General features: G+C 44.4%; 1 protein-coding gene across 2 annotated transcripts in view; it reads right to left on the reverse strand.

The window, feature by feature from the left end:
* The window catches only part of SRPX (sushi repeat containing protein, X-linked), a 153,558-nt gene that overhangs the window by 63,217 nt on the left and 71,967 nt on the right, over nucleotides 1-18,374 (reverse strand). For both annotated transcript variants that reach the window (XM_018043937.1, XM_018043938.1), the window contains 4 exons: nucleotides 12,105-12,231; nucleotides 6,772-6,893; nucleotides 5,857-6,036; nucleotides 3,141-3,274 (listed from right to left, as the gene is read on the reverse strand). In XM_018043937.1, the coding sequence (XP_017899426.1) occupies nucleotides 3,141-3,274; nucleotides 5,857-6,036; nucleotides 6,772-6,893; nucleotides 12,105-12,231 (563 nt within the window). The remainder of the gene's footprint in view (nucleotides 1-3,140; nucleotides 3,275-5,856; nucleotides 6,037-6,771; nucleotides 6,894-12,104; nucleotides 12,232-18,374) is intronic.

Raw genomic sequence — 18,374 nt, forward strand, 5'->3', positions numbered from 1 at the left:
AGTCCACGGGGTCGCAAAGAGTCAGACACGACTGAGCGACTTCACTTCACTTCACAGTCTGACTCTTGTGATTCCCATGGACTATAGGTTGCCAGACTCCTCTGTCCATAGGATTCTCCAGGCAAGAATACTGGAGTGGGTTGCCATTTCCTTCTCTTGGGGATTTTCCCGACCCAGGGATCGAACCTTGTCTCCTGCATTGTAGGCAGATTCTTTACCACTGAGCCACCAGGGAAGCCCCAATATATGTTCACTGAAATGTAAAACAAATGAGACCAGGAGAAATACCAGGCTAAAAAGGTACATTTTATTTTTGATTGATCATTTGGAAAGGCTGCTCCTCTCTGATCTGATTTAGTTGGCAAGTCACAAATAAAAAAGATCTGTAGGTCCTTAGCAGATGGCATTCTCACTGAATAAGCACAACTTGGCAGCTGGAATGAGGCTGCCCCTTTTATGTGAGAAGTTCACTACCCAGACCGAGGGAGTATATCTCTGCTGCCACAAAAAGGAATGAACTCTTGCCATTTGAAACATGGATGTACCTTGAAAGCACTATGTTAAGTAAGTCAAAGAGAAAATATCATATGATCTCTCTTACATGTGCAATCTTAAAAGAAAAACCCAAAGAACTGAAACAAATTGAACTCATGGATACAGAGAACAGATTGTCGTTTTCCGAAAGTGGGGGCTGGGGGTTGGGCAAAATGGGCGAAGGGGGTCAAAAGGTACAAATTTCTAGTAATAAAATGAAACAATTATGGGGATGTAATATACAGCTTGGTGACTCTAGTTAATAAAACTACATTGTATATTTGAGAGTAGCTAGGGGAGTGGATCCTGAAAGGTCTTATCACAAGAAAACCATTTTTAGTAACTATGTATGGTGATGGATGGTAAATGGACTACTGTTATGATCATTTTGCAATATATGCAAATATTGGGTCATTATGTTGTCCATCTGAAACTAGTATGTTAGATGTCCACCATACCTCATTTTTTTTTTTTTAAAGAAAATGTTCCAGTCCTCTGAGCTGGTCCTTGGCAAGAACCATGACCTGCTCAGCCACATGCCAGGAAGTCTCATCAGTAGCGGCAGTGGCAATAAGGAAACAAAAAAGTAATTTAAGATGAATGATGACTAAATGGGAGAAAGAAAGTTTAAACTCCTCAGGTATGAGAATACCAAGTTTTTATTACAGTTCCACTGAAATATCTCTGTATGGGATGATAGAAGTGGTAAAAGAATGTAAAAAAAGGTAGAAATATACATTTTTATTATTCTAACAATCACATAAGGCAATCAAACCTTTCTTTGAAGGCTATACTTAAAATGCCAATGTAAATATGTTGGAAGGGGGAGGTCACATATCAATACCTTGATATCAAGTATCCTAATCAACTAGCTGATTAGTAACTTAGCAAGTACCTGAAGGAGTAGGCTAGACTAGGGCAGGGGTCAGCAAACATTTTGTGTACAGGGCCAGAGAGTAAAGATTGTAGGTTCCATGGGGATGGCTGGTCTCTGTTCTAATGGTGCCACTAGATGCTATTCCATGGTGCCACTGTGATGCTAAAGCAGCCGTAAAGAACGCACAAATGAGCAAGCCTTGGCTGCATGTCAACACAATTTTACTTACAAATGCCATAGTTTGCTCAACAGAAAAAAGCAAGTTGTTTGTCTTTTTTATTTTTCCATGGAAATAACAAGAGGTTGGGAAATGTATAGTTATGGGATAGAGCCTGCAAGGCCAGTTCCCCACACGATGGAGTGTTGTGGCCTTGTGCTACCCCAAGAGCAAGCCCCTAGCTGGGACAAGGGGACATAAGATGGAGGTCAGGTGGCAGGGGCTGGAGGTAAAGATGAGATAAATTAGGTTCCTATCAAGGGAGCCCCAAACTTTTTATAAGGCTCTTCAGAGTTCATGGGAAGTCCAAGTACATGTGGAGAATAAACAAAGTTTTATTATTCAATGTCTTAAAGCTGAAAAGTTTAATTGTAGCCTTCGACTAAATCAAGATTGTTCTGGACATCTAGTTGTGTTTACTGTCATGTGTGTGTATGTGTGTGTGTGCACAAGTATGCACTCAGTCGTGTCTGACTCTACGACCCCATGAACTATAGCCCGCCAGACTCTTCTGTCCATGGGATTCTCCAGGCAAGGATGTTGGAGTGGATTGCCATTTCCTTCTCCAGGGGATCTTCCCAGCCCAGGGATTGAACCCGCATCTCTTGCATCTCCTGCACTGGCAGGTGGATCCTTTACCACTAGCGCCACCTGGGTGAAACATTCCTCTCAAAATATGCAACACCACATCTATGACGCAGCACAGCATCCCACCTCTTCAATCAGATTGGCCACTCTTATTGGCAACATGCTTCAGGACAAAAATCAAGCAAGTTCTAATTCTAATCCTTTCAGTTTCTGGCTTTTTTTCCCTCCCCAAAGACATTGGTTGCCTCATTTTGTAGCTACAAAACTTACACAGCTAAGAAGGGCGCATTTTCTAGAAAAGCCACCCCCCAACTCTGAAGTTCTAAGGAGTCACCTGGAGGTCTTGCTAACAGGTAGTTTCTGATCCAGTGTGTCTTGGGTGGGGGCTTGAGAATTTGCATTCCTAACAAGCTCCCAGGCTGACACAGCTAGTCCATGGACCATGGTTCAGAGAACCGCTTTTCTGAAAGATGCTCACCCCTCTTTGAGGAGCTCTGTGGGAGCTGGGGAAGTTCCCTGCGGTGGCATGTGGGGCCTGAGGGCCCCTGGACTCTTCTCAGTTCTTGAGTCAGCCTTCTGGGTAAACTACAGATAGATGGCCTCCCTCCCAGGCATACCCTGGCCGGGTTCAGCAAAGACAATTTGTTCTTTGGCTGAACCTGGACAACATGTCAGTTAGGTTTATTACTGAAGACAAACAAACCTCATTATTTGGAAAACGACTGTGTTAGCTCTGGGGTGTCAATGCTAATTACGTTACAGCCCAGACCCAGAAATAAATGGTGGGAGTTCTGAAGTGCCAGTTCCTAAAGTTCCTGGGAAATGGATTAAGAACTAAATCTAGCCTTTGCTTTTTAATGAAATGGCTGGGCCCTTCCTGTTCAGAGGTCTCCCTCCTGCCTCGGCCCTGCTGCCAGGACTCACCTGCAGCATCCCCAGCTGCAGCCGGTAGAGGAGGTTTCGGGCTGTGGGGGTGGACACAATGAACAGTCTCCTTTTCTCATAAAACTGATCCAAAAGTGCAGCTGCTGTTCTCACGCCGACATTGACATTCATGGCTGTAATCAGAAACAGTCAGGTAGGTCAGAAACCCTCTATTGCTTCTGGCTCAATACATACAGCCTGTGATGAGACACAGAAGCATATGTGTAAGAAGTAAACCCCGAGATAAAGACTCAGCTAGAAGTCTTCAGTTTATTCAGGAGGTGGTCCCAAAGAGCACTCAGTTGGGGAGTGGGGACGCGTGTTAGTTTCCTCTTGCTTGTGCTCAACTCATCACCACAAACCTAGTGGCTTAAAACACATTCTCTTACAATTCTGGCAGTGCGAAGTTTGGAACGGGTTTCACTGGGGTCAAGTCAAGGCTGTTGGCAGGGCTGTGCCCCTTCCCCAGCCACCCCCAACCCACATGCCCTGGGGGAACATCTGTTTCCCTGTCTTTTTCCAGAATCTTGGCTCCTAGCCTTTCCTCCACCTTCAAAGCCAGCAGCGTAGCAGCTTCCAACTTCACTCCTCTCTGAGAGCAGTTCCACCTCCCTCTTATAAAGGATGCTTGGGATTCCACTGAGCCCACCTGGGTAATCCACGTGCTTTCCCCTTATCTCAAAATCCTTAATTTACAACTTCAAAGTCTCTTTGGCTACATAAGGTAATACATTCACAGGTTCTGGGGATTACGATGTGAATATGTTTGCGGGGTACTGGAGGTGGGGGGCATTACTCTCCTACCCCAGGAAATGAGACAGGGAAGGAAAGAGGGATGTTCTTTGTATTTTAATGAAACCTAAGAGCCTCAGGCATTTAGCTGTTGATGTATGTATCTGTCTCCATCTCTCTCTCTCTCTCTCTAAGCTAATTCTGAGCAGCTAAGATTGAAGGGAAAGCATAAAGATGAGAAAGTACTACTACTGCTGCTGCTGCTGCTGCTGATGCTAAGTTGCTTCAGTCGTGTCCAACTCTGTGCGACCCCACAGACGGCAGCCCACCAGGCTCCCCCGTCCCTGGGATTCTCCAGGCAAGAACACTGGAGTGGGTTGCCATTTCCTTCTCCAATGCATGAAAGTGAAAAGTGAAAGTGAAGTTGCTCAGTCGTGTCCGACTTAGCGACCCCATGGACTGCAGCCTACCAGACTCCTCCGTCCATGGGGTTTTCCAGGCAAGAGTACTGGAGTGGGGTGCCATTGCCTTCTCCGGAGAAAGTACTAGGAAATGAGAAAAAGAGGAGTACAGAAATAGAAGCCATGTCCAGAATTTTCTGGCTAGTCCAAATGTCACATTTTGTTCCTCAGTAATAACAGCTGACAGGTACTGAAAGTTTTAGTTTCATTATTGTTACTGTTATCCAGGCTAGAATACTGGAGCGGGTTGCTATTCCCTTCTCCAGGGGATCTTCCCAACTCCAGGACCATATGCCAAGCCTTGCTCAATTCCACTGTTCAATAGATGACCTCATTTCATCCTTTCAACAGCTCCAGGAGAAGGTAGAGTATTTGCTTCCTCATTTGACATTAGGAGGAAAGATCCCGAAGGCCCAAGATCTGCGGGACTTTCCAGCTAGTGCTGCAAAGCAGGGGCTCTATCATCTGTACATAGTAGCGTACTGGCTTTGAAGAGAGGAACAAGGGTTCAGTTCAGTTCAGTTGCTCAGTCGTGTCCGACTCTTTGTGACCCCATGAATCACAGCATGCCAGGCCTCCCTATCCATCACCAATTCCTGGAGTTCACTTAAACTCAGGTCCATTGAGTCGGTGATGCCATCCAGCCATCGCATCCTCTGTCGTCCCCTTCTCTTCCTGCCCTCAATCCCTCCCAGCATCAGGGTCTTTTCCAATGAGTCAACTCTTCACATGAGGTGGCCAAAGTATTGCAGTTTCAGCTTCAGCATCAGTCCTTCCAATGAACACCCAGGACTGATCTCCTTTAGGATGGACTAGTTGGATCTCCTTGCAGTCCAAGGAACTCTCAAGAGTCTTCTCCAACACCACAGTTTAAAAGCATCAATTCTTCACTGCTCAGCTTTCTTCCCAGTCCAACTCTCACATCCATACATGACCAATGGAAAAACCATAGCCTTGACTAGACGGACCTTTGTTGGCAAAGTAATGTCTCTGCTTTTCAATATGCTATCTAGGTTGGTCATAACTTTCCTTCCAAGGAGTAAGCGTCTTTTAATTTCATGGCTGCAAGTACAGATGCTTTTTTGTTTGGGCTGTACGAGGTTTTAGTGGTGGCAAGCAACTCCTCATTGTGGCATGTGGGGTCTAGTTCCCTGATCAGGAATCGAACCCTGGTCCCCTGTATTGGGAGCGCAGAGTCTTAGCCATTGGACTGCCAGGGAGGTCCCAAGGGTGCAGACTTTGCTAATTCATAATGCCACTGATTTATAATGAACCCTGGGCTCCTACCTCCAGCTTCCTCCTTAGAGGACATGTGAGATAAATCAGCAGATGAGCAGAGGTGAACAAGGAGAGTGGGCAAGATGGGCTGCCCAGTTACTGGAAGACTGTTTTCATCCAACAGATGCAGATGGCTGGCCCTGAACCTTTCAAAGTATATAGAACAGAAGCCTCCCTGTCCTGGAAACCGGAACCAAAGGGGCATCGGGGTCTGCTGCTGGCTGGAGAGAGAGCTGCCCTCGTACCTGTGCAGGAGGGCTCAGTGCCAGACCAAGCCAGGTTGGACTGACATACTCGGGCAGAGCTCCCCTGGAGCTCATAGCCTCCGATGCAGGAGAATTCACACACGGCCCCGTAATTATCGCCGTCACTGGAGCACTTCATGTAGCCGTTCTCCGGGGCGTGGAGCTTGCCGCAGCGTCTCACTGTGTGGGACACAAGCCCAGAGGGTGCTCAGTGCTGAGTGCCCCACCACCACCACAAAGCAAGCAGGGAGAGGGGGAGTCAGAAACACCAGCTTCTACACTGGGCAGGTGTGTAGGGAGGGGCAGGTGTGGCTATCTGCCAGTGGGTGGGCCTTGGGAGGGTCACTGTTCAAACCAACAAGACCACTGAGATAAACTGATTCAGCTCCCTGTGGTCTAGATGAGGAGGTTGAACCCATAAGAGGAAGGAGTAAAGATGGCTAGTTATTAGCTACCCAAACCATGAAGCTCAAAGTAAACCTTAAAAACCTTTTTTTCCCAAAGCTTCTGGAACACCAAGAACATGGTCGGGCTGGTGGGCTATCTAAGGGGCTCCTAACCTCCTTCATAGAAGGACTTAGATAAGCTTTGGGTGGTCACTGAAGCTCAGGAGTGTAAAAGCTATTAAATACTATTGTTCTGGGACAGCCAGCGATGGGCTCATGTGAGATGAGCTTACTGCTCTCTTGGACTCCTTCAATCATCTGCCAGCACGCAACCTCATCCAGATTTGAATTGTGAAATTTAGGCAGTGAAGTGGCACCCTTCCCCTAGCCTCATGATCAGAGGCAAATCCAGAGCTGGCAAGTCTTCCTCTGACAATGGGCACTCACAGAAGGTTCTAGCTTGAGTCTCTGCTTCCCTTTGTTCTTAAAAAGAGAGAGGGAAAAAATAGCCAAGAAGCAGTCATCTTACCTCTTACTTTAACTCGAAATTGGCAAGTGCCCTTGTTCTCGGCTCTGTCATAGACTGTGTACTGGATCTTGTGGTCTCCTTCTGGAAAATGCGAGCCTGGGGGTGGGCCTTTTAGAATAACACTTAAAGGGGGAAAAAATCAGAAACACCAAAGATGATCGCTGTAGGCCCTAACAACAATCAGGCCATGATGGCCTAAGGATCAAAGAGGATCATCATGGGTGTTTGTTGAGCACCCATTCTGTTCAAGATACAGAGACTCCAAAGGACTGCCATTAAGCCAGTTTTACTAGTTTAATTCTCAAAGAAGAGAATTTTCTGAGTTTTACTCTGTTTTGGAAGTGCAGTTTGAGACCAGAAAATGGAAGTCCCCTGTTCCTGGGAAGATCAGACTGGTTTTTCTTGTTGGGATGTAGAACAGAGGATGGGAAGATGCTGAGAACCCAAAGCTCAAGTTTTCCTTCCTTTGGTCCAAGGGAGACCTGAACTGCCACCGGATTGGGAAAGTGAAATTGCTCAGTCGTGCCCGACTCTTTGCGACCCCGTGGACTGTAGCCTACCAGGCTCCCATCCATGGGATTCTCCAGGCGAAAATACTGGAGTGGGTTGCCATTTCCTTCTCCAGGGGATCTTCCTGACCCAGGAATCGAACGCAGGCCTCCCGCATTGCGGGCAGATGCTTTAACCTCTGAGCCACCAGGGAATCCCACCCGATTGAGAGGATGAGGGAATTTTCTTTGAGGGAAATCATTTGAGAGGGTAGTCCCAGCAGTCACTGGCAATTTGGGCCTGCAGGGGGCGCTAGAACTTTCTTTGCTTTTTCTATTTCAGTGGAGACCTTTCCTGAGCAAAAAGCAAATTCACTGTGATTTCATGGTGATCATAATAATAACTCAAGTTATTATTATCTTTATTATTAGTTATTATTATTCTTTGTGCCGTGTGTGCTGAGTCACTCAGTCGTGTCTGACTCTGCAACCCCATGGACTGCAGCCCTACAGGCTCCTCTCTCTGTGGGGATTCTCCAGGCATGAATACTAGAGTGGGGTGCCATTCCCTCCTCCAGGGGATCTTCCCAACCCAGGGATCGAATCCAAGTCTCCTGCATTGCAGGCAGATTCTTTACCTTCTGAGCTACCAGGGAAGCCCAGTATGTAAACCTTACATATGCCTGGTGTGGCTCTAGACATATATATGTATACACACACACATATACAGTAGTTTATTTAATCCTCTCAACAACCCTATGATGTAAGCATTATTATACCCATTTCACAGATGAGGAAACTGAGCCACCAAAAGATCAAGGAATCCACCCAAGGTCACAGAGCAAGAGTGACTCCCACATCTTTCTTCTCAGTTGTCTGATAAGAATATCAGTAGGTACAATATGATCAATTGTTTTTCAATAGGTAATTTCCCTTCTCTCTACACATCTGAGGAATGAAAAGAATATTGACTGACAATGTGCGTGTGAAATTCTGTCACCATTGAGGAGAACCTTCCACACAGGTGGACAAGGCAGTTGTTTACAAGTATGCAGTGAGGGGTGTTACGAGAGTGCCAGACGTCCCAGCATTACAGACGTGTCACTTTGGGCCTTAGGTGCTTTAAGGTCCTCATCAGGAAGCGTAATTTAAAAGCAGATATGGAAACACAAAAAACCTCGAATAGCCAAAGCAATCTTGAGAAAGAAGAATGGAACTGGAGGAATCAACTTGCCTGACTTCAGGCTCTACTACAAAGCCACAGTCATCAAGACAGTATGGTACTGGCACAAAGACAGACATATAGATCAATGGAACAAAATAGAAAGCCCAGAGATAAATCCACACACATATGGACACCTTATCTTTGACAAAGGAGGCAAGAATATACAATGGAGTAAAGACAATCTCTTTAACAAGTGGTGCTGGGAAAACTGGTCAACCACTTGTAAAAGAATGAAACTAGATCACTTTCTAACACCCCACACAAAAATAAACTCAAAATGGATTAAAGATCTAAATGTAAGATCAGAAACTATAAAACTCCTAGAGGAGAACATAGGCAAAACACTCTCAGACATAAATCACAGCAGGATCCTCTATGATCCACCTCCCAGAATTCTGGAAATAAAAGCAAAAATAAACAAATGGGATCTAATTAAAATTAAAAGCTTCTGTACAACAAAGGAAAATATAAGCAAGGTGAAAAGACAGCCTTCTGAATGGGAGAAAATAATAGCAAATGAAACAACTGACAAACAACTAATCTCAAAAATATACAAGCAACTTCTGCAGCTCAATTCCAGAAAAATAAACGACCCAATCAAAAAATGGGCCAAAGAACTAAATAGACATTTCTCCAAAGAAGACATACGGATGGCTAACAAACACATGAAAAGATGCTCAACATCACTCATTATTAGAGAAATGCAAATCAAAACCACAATGAGGTATCACTTCACACCAGTCAGAATGGCTGCGATCCAAAAATCTGCAAGCAATAAAATGCTGGAGAGGGTGTGGAGAAAAGGGAACCCTCCTACACTGTTGGTGGGAATGCAAACTAGTACAGCCACTATGGAGAACAGTGTGGAGATTCCTTAAAAAATTGCAAATAGAACTACCTTATGACCCAGCAATCCCACTTCTGGGCATACACACGGAGGAAACCAGAATTGAAAGAGACACATGTACCCCAATGTTCATCGCAGCACTGTTTATAATAGCCAGGACATGGAAACAACCTAGATGTCCATCAGCAGATGAATGGATAAGAAAGCTGTGGTACATATACACAATGGAGTATTACTCAGCCGTTAAAAAGAATTCATTTGAATCAGTTCTGATGAGATGGATGAAACTGGAGCCAATTATACAGAGTGAAGTAAGCCAGAAAGAAAAACACCAATACAGTATACTAACACATATATATGGAATTTAGGAAGATGGCAATGACGACCCTGTATGCAAGACAGGAAAAAAGACACAGATGTGTATAACGGACTTTTGGACTCAGAGGGAGAGGGAGAGGGTGGGACGATTTGGGAGAATGGGAATTCTAACATGTATACTGTCATGTAAGAATTGAATCGCCAGTCCATGTCTGACGTAGGGTGCAGCTTGCTTGGGGCAGGTGCATGGGGATGACCCAGAGAGATGTTGTGGGGAGGGAGGTGGGAGGGGGGTTCATGTTTGGGAACGCATGTAAGAATTTAAGATTTTAAAATTTAAAAAAAAAAAATAAATTAAAAAAAATAAAAATAAAAAAATAAAAGCAGATAAACCTGAGAGGAATCATACTTCAAACATGAGTGGCCGCTCACCTCTTGGAGACTCTCTTTCATGTGTGACATGCAAATAACAGTCATAGGGCATAAATATGGAGCTCATAGGAAGCACTTGTCTCAGCACCTGACACTAGAATCTTCCCCCTACCGCAGAAGGGGACTACAGAACAGAAGCTTGCAAAAGACATGAGGAAAAGAAGAGAAATGCCAGAGAAGCAAAGGGGCCAAGCAAGAGCTGAAAAGGGGGAAAAGAGAGCCTTATCTGAACTCCTCATTCTGCTCCACACCTCTGATGGCCCTGGGCTGTAGAATTTAGGAAGCCAATAGCTGCTCTGAACAGAGGGTTCGGGTTACTAAAATGCTCTTTCAAAATGTGACATTTCTAACTGTAACACACAGATTACCCACAAAAATGCCAAGGTGAATATCCTTGCTCGATAACTAGAGTCATCTGATGACCTGATATTGTGTGTATATTACACCAGATTTCAATAGCAATCGCAGTTGTGAGAATCTAAGAATCTGTTATGGGCTAGGAGCAGGGCCATGCATCATGCTGGGTCCCAAAAGATTCAACAATTGTTAAAAGCCAATCCCTGACAATAGCAAGGGCTTCCCAGGTGGCTCAGTGGTAAAGAACCCACCTGCCTGCCAATGTAGGAGACCTGGGTTTGATCCCTGGGTTAGGAAGATCCCCTGGAGGAAGAAATGGCAACCTACTCCAATATTCTCCCTGGAGAATCCCATGGCCAGAGGAGCCTGGCAGGCTACAGTCCATGGGGTCACAAAGAGTTGGACATGACTGAGCACATACACATGTGATGCATGACATGGTTATATTAACTGCGACTTATATTTTTAATCCCCATTGCCTAAAGTTTCTCCTTAAAGGGTAACGTATGTATGCAACAGCAAATAAATAATTTAATACTCACACTTTATCTTTGAGGAATTACAAGGGGAAACATAACAAATATGATCTAAGCTAGATGGTGGGAAAAATTATCAGGCTGTCAGAACAAAACGTCCTAGGGGTGAAAGACTGAGTCTCTTCCTAGAAGAAAATGTTCTGTTATGGCTAATATTGGCTTAAAAACATTTCCTATTGCCCAGCCTAGGTTGACAGAATTCTAGAAAGCCTTGCCCTGCTGTATGGCTCACCAGGGATAAGTCAGAGGTGTTCTTTGTCCACAGATGGAAACTCGGTGGGGAGGTCTAATAGAACCGTGTACTCTAAGGCATGGATGTGAATATGCTGACATGAAGTAGTGGCCTCCAGGGAACATGAGGGCCCATCCATAGCTGCAGGGGCACAGGCGCAGCTGCTAGATTAGAACAGCATGTGGCTGAACTTCACTGAAGGGAACCACCCATTTTTAAAGATTTTGGGTATGTATTTCAAACTATTTGTGCAGTTGGTCCTGGAGAAGGGGGGTGGGGTAGGGAAGAAGGCAGAAGGACTCCTTCTCTTTTATTTACAACTGGTTTAAGTGTTTAATAGTCGTATATTGAAAAATTAAAAATCAAAAGTTGTGAAAGAAACAAGTGCCAAAAAATGAGATTTTGGAGTTCTGCCCTAAAACATACTCCAAGAGCACAAGGGGGCGACACTGAGCTCCACCTGGGAGACTCAGGTTCCCAGGGAGGCTGTGGCTTAAGAAGGCCTGGGTAGGGGGCCTAGCAGACAATGGCAGTGAGTCTTTCCATGAATTAACCACTTGACTTCCTCTTCCTTCTTCTGTCCCTTTTCCTCCCTTCTTCCCACCACTCTTTCTGACTTCTTTTCTTTCCTTCAACAAATAGTTACTAAGTAGCAACTATGTGCTAGGCATGGTTCTGGGCATTAAGGATATGGCTGCAAACATACTGTAGTTGAGACAGGCAGTAAACAGATACATAAGTGAAGAATGTAATATGCCAGACAGTGAAGAAAAACAAAGAAATGAATGAGGTGTGGCTGAAAGCATATACTGACCAGCAGAAACACACTTCCTTATTCTTGGTAGTGAACTTCTCACATAAATGGGCAACCTCATTCCAGCTGCCAAGTTGCACTTACTCAGTGAGAATGCCATCTGCTGTGTCTCTTCCCTCGGGCGTCTCCCAGGACACTCGGACTGTCAGCTTGTTGGGTTCTGCAACGCGTTCCTTCACACTTGGACACTTGATTCTAGGAGGTTCGAGATCTGAAAATATAACCAGAATATTCTCACCATCATCAGGAAATATCAACCTGGGGTTCGACACCCAACCCACCATTAGACATGCCCGAAGCTCTGTGCTGAGTTGTGTCCGACTCTTTGTGACCCCGTGGACTGTGGCTCACCAGGCTCCTCTGTCCATGAGATTTCCTGGGCAAGAATACTAAATGGGTTGCCATTTACTTCTCCAGGGGATCTTCCTGACCCAGGGATTAGACCCTTGTCTCTTGTATCTCCTACATCGGCAGGCAAGTTCTTTACCACTGCACTATCTTTGCGAGTGCCCAAAGCTCTAGGTGCTCCCTATTTTTGAAGGGCTTCTTCACCTCTTCTGTATTTATCTTCTTTCCCTTCATCCTGCCCTTTCTTGTCTGCCAAGTTCAACTTTTTATTTTGTATTGGGATATGCACACGTGTTCAGTTGCTTCAGTCATGTCCGACTGTTTGTGACCCTATGGACTGTAGCTCGTCAGGCTCCTCTGTCCATGGGATTCTCCAGACAAGAATACTGGAGTGGGTTGCCATGCCCTCCTCCAGGGGATCTTGCCAACCCAGGGATCAAACCCGGTGCCTCCTGTGTCTTCTGCATTGCAGGTGGGTTCTTTACCACTCAGCCACCAGGGAAGCTCATATTGGGGTATAGCTGATTAACAATGATTGTGATAGTTACAGGTGCACAGCAGAGTGACTCAGGGGTGGGTGGGTTGGGGGGGTGGGTGGGTTGGGGGGGTGGGTGGGTGGGGGAGTGGGTGGGTGTGTGTGTGTGTGTGCGCGTGCATGTGCGTACACATATATATGTATCCATTCTCCCCCAACTCCCCTCCTACCCAGGCTGCCACATCACACTGAGCAGAGTTCCCAGTGATATGCCTGCTGAGTTTTAAAGACTGTGTGAGTGTTTACCTGTGTATGGCTAAATCAGCAATCAGCTGGCCTTGCTAGTGTCTTGTAGGGTAATTTATCAGCTACAGCAACTTCTTCCCCACGCTTCCAAACTCTGCCTATTGACTTGGCAACATAGCAGTTACCCAACTAGAAATCATTCAGCCATAGTGAGTCCTTCCTGCTTTAAAGACAGTATCATCAGATACTAGAGAAAAGTGCCTTAGGTATCATCTGCTGCTGCTGCTGCTAAGTCACTTCAGTCATGTCCAACTCTGTGCGATCTCATAGATGGCAGCCCACCAGGCTCCCCCGTCCCTGGGATCCTCCAGGCAAGAATACTGGAGTGGGTTGCCATTTCCTTCTCCAATGCATGAAAGTGAAAAGTGAAAGTGAAGTCACTCAGTCGTGTCCAACTCCTAGCAACCCCATGGACTGCAGCCTACCAGGCTCCCCTATCCATGGGATTTGCCAGGCAAGAGTACTGGAGTGGGTTGCCATTGCCTTCTCCTAGGTATCATCTAGTTTGATTCAATTCAAGGCAACAAATCTTTAATGAGTACCAGCCTTCCCCAAGGCATCATTTCAGTTGTTGGGCTTGGGCATGCAAAGGCAAGAGAATCATGTTATTCTCAGAATTGACAGTCTGTTGAGAGGATTATATCACCATATGTGAAATATGACATGAGGTAGAAAATTAACACTGCTGTAGGCTACATAAAAGTAAATGCTGTGGAGGCTTAAAGGAGTTACCCAATGCTTTCATTTTACGGATCAGGAAACTGAGCCTCAGACAGCATAAGTTATTTATTTAAGGCCAGGCATGGAAATAATGAGAATGTGAATTATAACCCAAATTAGAGCACTTATCCTTAGAACAGACTTCCCTGGTGGCTCAGATGGTAAAGACTCTTCCTGAAATGCTGCAGACCCAGGTTCAATCCCTGGGTTGGGAAGATCCCCTGGAGAAGGGAATGGCAACCTACTCCAGTATTCTTGCCTGGAGAATTCCATGGATAGAGGAGCCTGGCGAGCTGCAGTTCAAGAGGTCACAGAGAGTCAGACATGACTGAGTGACTAACACACCCAAACACAACGTGAAATCACAAGACGGGGGGATTCAAACTTTTACAAGTTCTACTTGATGATTTTCAACAGGCAGAGAATGTATTTTTAAGAAGGCAGAGTAAATACATTTCGATTTGCATTATTTTACATGTCAACTGCTAATTGTTTAAATACTACTATAGCCTGAATGAAAGTGAAATGTCATTTGATTCTGAATCACAAACATTTCTGAGAGACTAAATGCACCAAGTCAAGTCTTCATATACTTTCTCTTGTGTCTTGTCCAATAACTCATTTTATTTAGGGTAAGAAATCACGAATAATTTGTTAAAGAGTAGTGTCTTCAGTGATCCAAATTCATTGGGTTCATTCAATGCCGTGCTTCCGTGGAGTGTGAATTTACAGCCATAATATGCTAATCCTAAAGTGAATAACTATATTTTATTGAATCTAAGTCACCGATTGTGAGATGCATGCTAATTTCAGGGATAGTAACTGAAAAAAAATATGCTTCTTAGAATTTATAGTTTATCAACGTGATGGTGAAATGAAAGCTGCTTTAAATGAGTTAGAGGTGTCTATTTTCAGTTGCTAAGACGTTAAAAACAATCCTTTTTTGTTTTTACTATGATAGGTGATAGAAGACATACTTTTATAGTTCAGATGAGCATTTTTCAGCTTTGGGTGAATCAGAAAGATATGTATATAATACCTGCCCCCTGCTGGCCAAATATAATCAGCAAGCTCATAATAGAAAGCATATTTATTTTCTAAAAAATTGAAGCCAAGGGACTCCCCTGGCGGTCCATGGTTCGGATTCTGTGCTTCCACTGCATGGGGTACAGGTTCAATCCCTAATCAGGGGACTAGGATCCCACATGCTGCGTGGCATGGGCAAAAATATTTTTTAAAAGAGGGGGGTGTGAAAATGAATTATATCTCAACTAAAAATGCTGTACTGTGGCCCAGTGGTAAAGAACCTGCCTGCCAATGCAGGAGACATGGATTTGATCCCTGGATAGGAAAGATCCCCTGGAGAAGGAAATGGCAACCCACTCTAGTATTCTTGCCTGGGAAATCCCATGGACAGAGGAGCCTGGTGGGCTACAGCCCATGGGGTTGCAAGAGAGTCAAGCATGACAGAGTGACTGAACAACAATACTGAATCTAGAAAAAAAATTAAAGCCATAAAGGAGGGGAGGAGGAAGGGAAATAGATTTCAATATAAAATTACTTCGTGTTACCATATTTTCTTAGAGCAACACTGTCAGTGAAAAGATATTCTTACTCTTTGTGTCATGTAAAATAAACATCTAGATGATATGCTGGCTGGGTTGTTTTCCCTATAAACTAGACATATTGACACTGAGCAAACACAGCTCCAAATTAGGTTATCTGGGTAAAGAGTCTCAGCTTCCCAAAGCCAGCTTCTGACAGCTAACAATGATCAGTCGAATTTGGCCTACTTTTTCAGAAGCGGTATTTTTCCAAACAAGAACCAAGAGGAAATAAAGCACTAACAATAATAGCTAATATTTATTTACTGACCCTTCCCTACTTGCCCAGCCCAGGCGACGTACCCGCCCTGCATTATTTCACTGAATTCTTGCCACCACCCACTAGACTAAGTCTTGTTATTATCATCCCCATTTATAGTCTGGGAAGCCTTTCCTCTCTTTGGGAACTTCTTTGCAGTCTGGGATTTTAAGACATGATCACATATTTTTAAATTATTTTAATCAGTCAAAGACTTCTGTGTGTCTGCCTACTGCTGAGCTAGTTATTTCCCTCCGTCCTCTGCATACACATTCTTTCCTGGTCATGGCATCCACCTTCCCCATAAACCCTGGAAAAGCAGCAGCAGAGCGGACTTCTGTCACATTCTCAAGCATCAGGCCCTCTTTTTCAGCTGAGGAGACTAGCTGGCCTGCCCTTCAGCAGATGCTCCAGAAACTGAAGTCTATTATTACACAGCTGTGGCTATCACTGCTATTTCTACATTATTATAAATTTCCATCAATGAAATAAACAAAGTTACTATAGAAACCTGATCACAATTCCTTGTTGAGTCAGAGTGCCCCCAGGGCAAGTTACCGTGTGACAACCTTGCAACTCTCATGAACATCCTGGCCTCTGCCCCACTCACTGGAGACATCTGATAAACTGTCCCCTGCCTCTATGCTCTAGTTTCTTCTCCGCATATAAAATATCAGAAACAAACATGTTGCACTGTTATCAACCACTGTTTATCTGCAAAGCTATACAACATACTTGGGAATATTTACTATGTCTAACCAGATAGATGGTGGAAATAAAAAAGAGGCTGAGGGCTTCCCTGGTGGTCCAATGGTTAAGAATTTGCCTGCTAATGCAGAAGACACAGGTTTGACCACTGGTCCAGGAAGATTCCACATGCCGTGGAGCAAGTAAACCCATGGGCCACAGCTACTGAGCCTGTGCTCCAGAGCCCAGGAGCCGCAACTACTGAAGCCCATTCACCCTAGAGCCCGTGCTCTGCAACAAGAGAAGCCACCAGGCAGAGAAGCCCGCGCACCACAAGTAAAGAGCACCTCCCCTTCTCTACAACTGGAGAAACGCCCATGTGTGTCCGTTTCTTTAGAAGAGAAGAAGTTTTCCTGGGCCTGTGACCCTTCAGAATAAAGATTCTATTCCAAGCCTTGTTTCAAGTTATCTATGGCCATGGGACGGGTTCCACCAGTGAGCTGTGAGAAAAAGTGACATGTGCAACTTCTGGGTTGGGCTTTAAAAAGGTATGTGTGTGACTGTGGCAGGAGGTACTCCCCTCTTTCTTTTTCCTCCGTGATGGTTTGAATGCGTATGAAGTGGTGAGCTGTGAAGAGCCATCTTCGATGGCAGATGAAAGCTGCAAGTTGAGAGTAGAAGAACAAATGAGGAGGGGGGTGGGTCTAGGACACTGCCCGGACATTTATATGAGAACGGAGGTTCTAACTTGTTTAAAGAATTGTGATTTTGGCCTTATTAATATACCTGGAAATAGGATATAAGCAACCACATCTGTTTTTTTTTTTTTTTTCAAATTTGGTACGACATCTTCCAAGATGTAGTTCACTAATGATTTCTAAGCTCTGATTTCTAACAAAGAATACTCTAACAAAGAATACTTCCTAGGTGAATTTCCTAGGAAGGTGGCTACCCATAATCCCCTTATATACATGCAGTTCCTCCTACCAACAAAAGAATGGGAAAGACTAGAGTCTCTTCAAGAAAATAAGAAATACCAAGGGAACATTTCATGCAGAGATGGGCACAATAAAGGACAGAAATGGCAAGGACCTAACAGAAGCAGAAGAGATTAAGAAGAGGTGGTAAGAATACACAGAAGAACTATAAAAAAAAAAGATCTTACTGACCCGGATATCCATGATGATGTGATCACTCACCTAGAGCCAGACATTCTGGAGTGTGAAGTCAAGTGGGCTTTGGAAACAAAGTTACTGGAGGTGACAGAATTCCAGCTGAGCTATTTAAAATCCTAAAAGATGATGCTGTGAAAGTGCTGAACTCAATGTGTCAGCAAATTTGGAAAACTCAGCAGTGGCCACAGGACTAAAAATTGTCAGATTTCATCCAATTCCAAAGATGAGCAATGCCAAAGAATATTCAAAATATTGCACAATCATGCTCATTTCACATGCTAGACAAGGTAGTGCTCAAAATACTTCAAGCTAGGCTTCAAAAGTACATGAACCGAGAACTTCCAGATGTAAGCTGGATTTAGAAAAGGCAGAGGAACCAGAGATCAAATTGCCAACATCTATTGGATCATAGAAAAAGCAAGGGAATTCCATAAAAACATCTACTTTTGTTTCATTGACTACAGAAAAGCCTTTGACTGTGTGGATCACAACAAACTGGGGAAAATTCTTAAAGAGATGAAATACCAGACCACCTTAACTGCCTCCTGATAAACCTGTATGCAGGTCAAGAAGCAACAGTTAGAAGCAAGAGGTAGAAGAACTGGACATTGAACAAGGGACTGATTCCAAATTGGGAAAGGAATATGTCAAGGCTGTATATCATCACCCTGCTTATTTAAATTATATGCGAAGTACTTCATGTGAAATGCCGGGATGGATGAAGCACAAGCTGGCATCAAGATTGCAGGGAGAAATATCAATAACCTCAGTTATGCAGAT

The sequence above is a fragment of the Capra hircus genome, assembly GCF_001704415.2.
Source record: "Capra hircus breed San Clemente chromosome X unlocalized genomic scaffold, ASM170441v1, whole genome shotgun sequence".
In the NCBI taxonomy this organism is placed as follows: Eukaryota; Metazoa; Chordata; class Mammalia; order Artiodactyla; family Bovidae; genus Capra; species Capra hircus.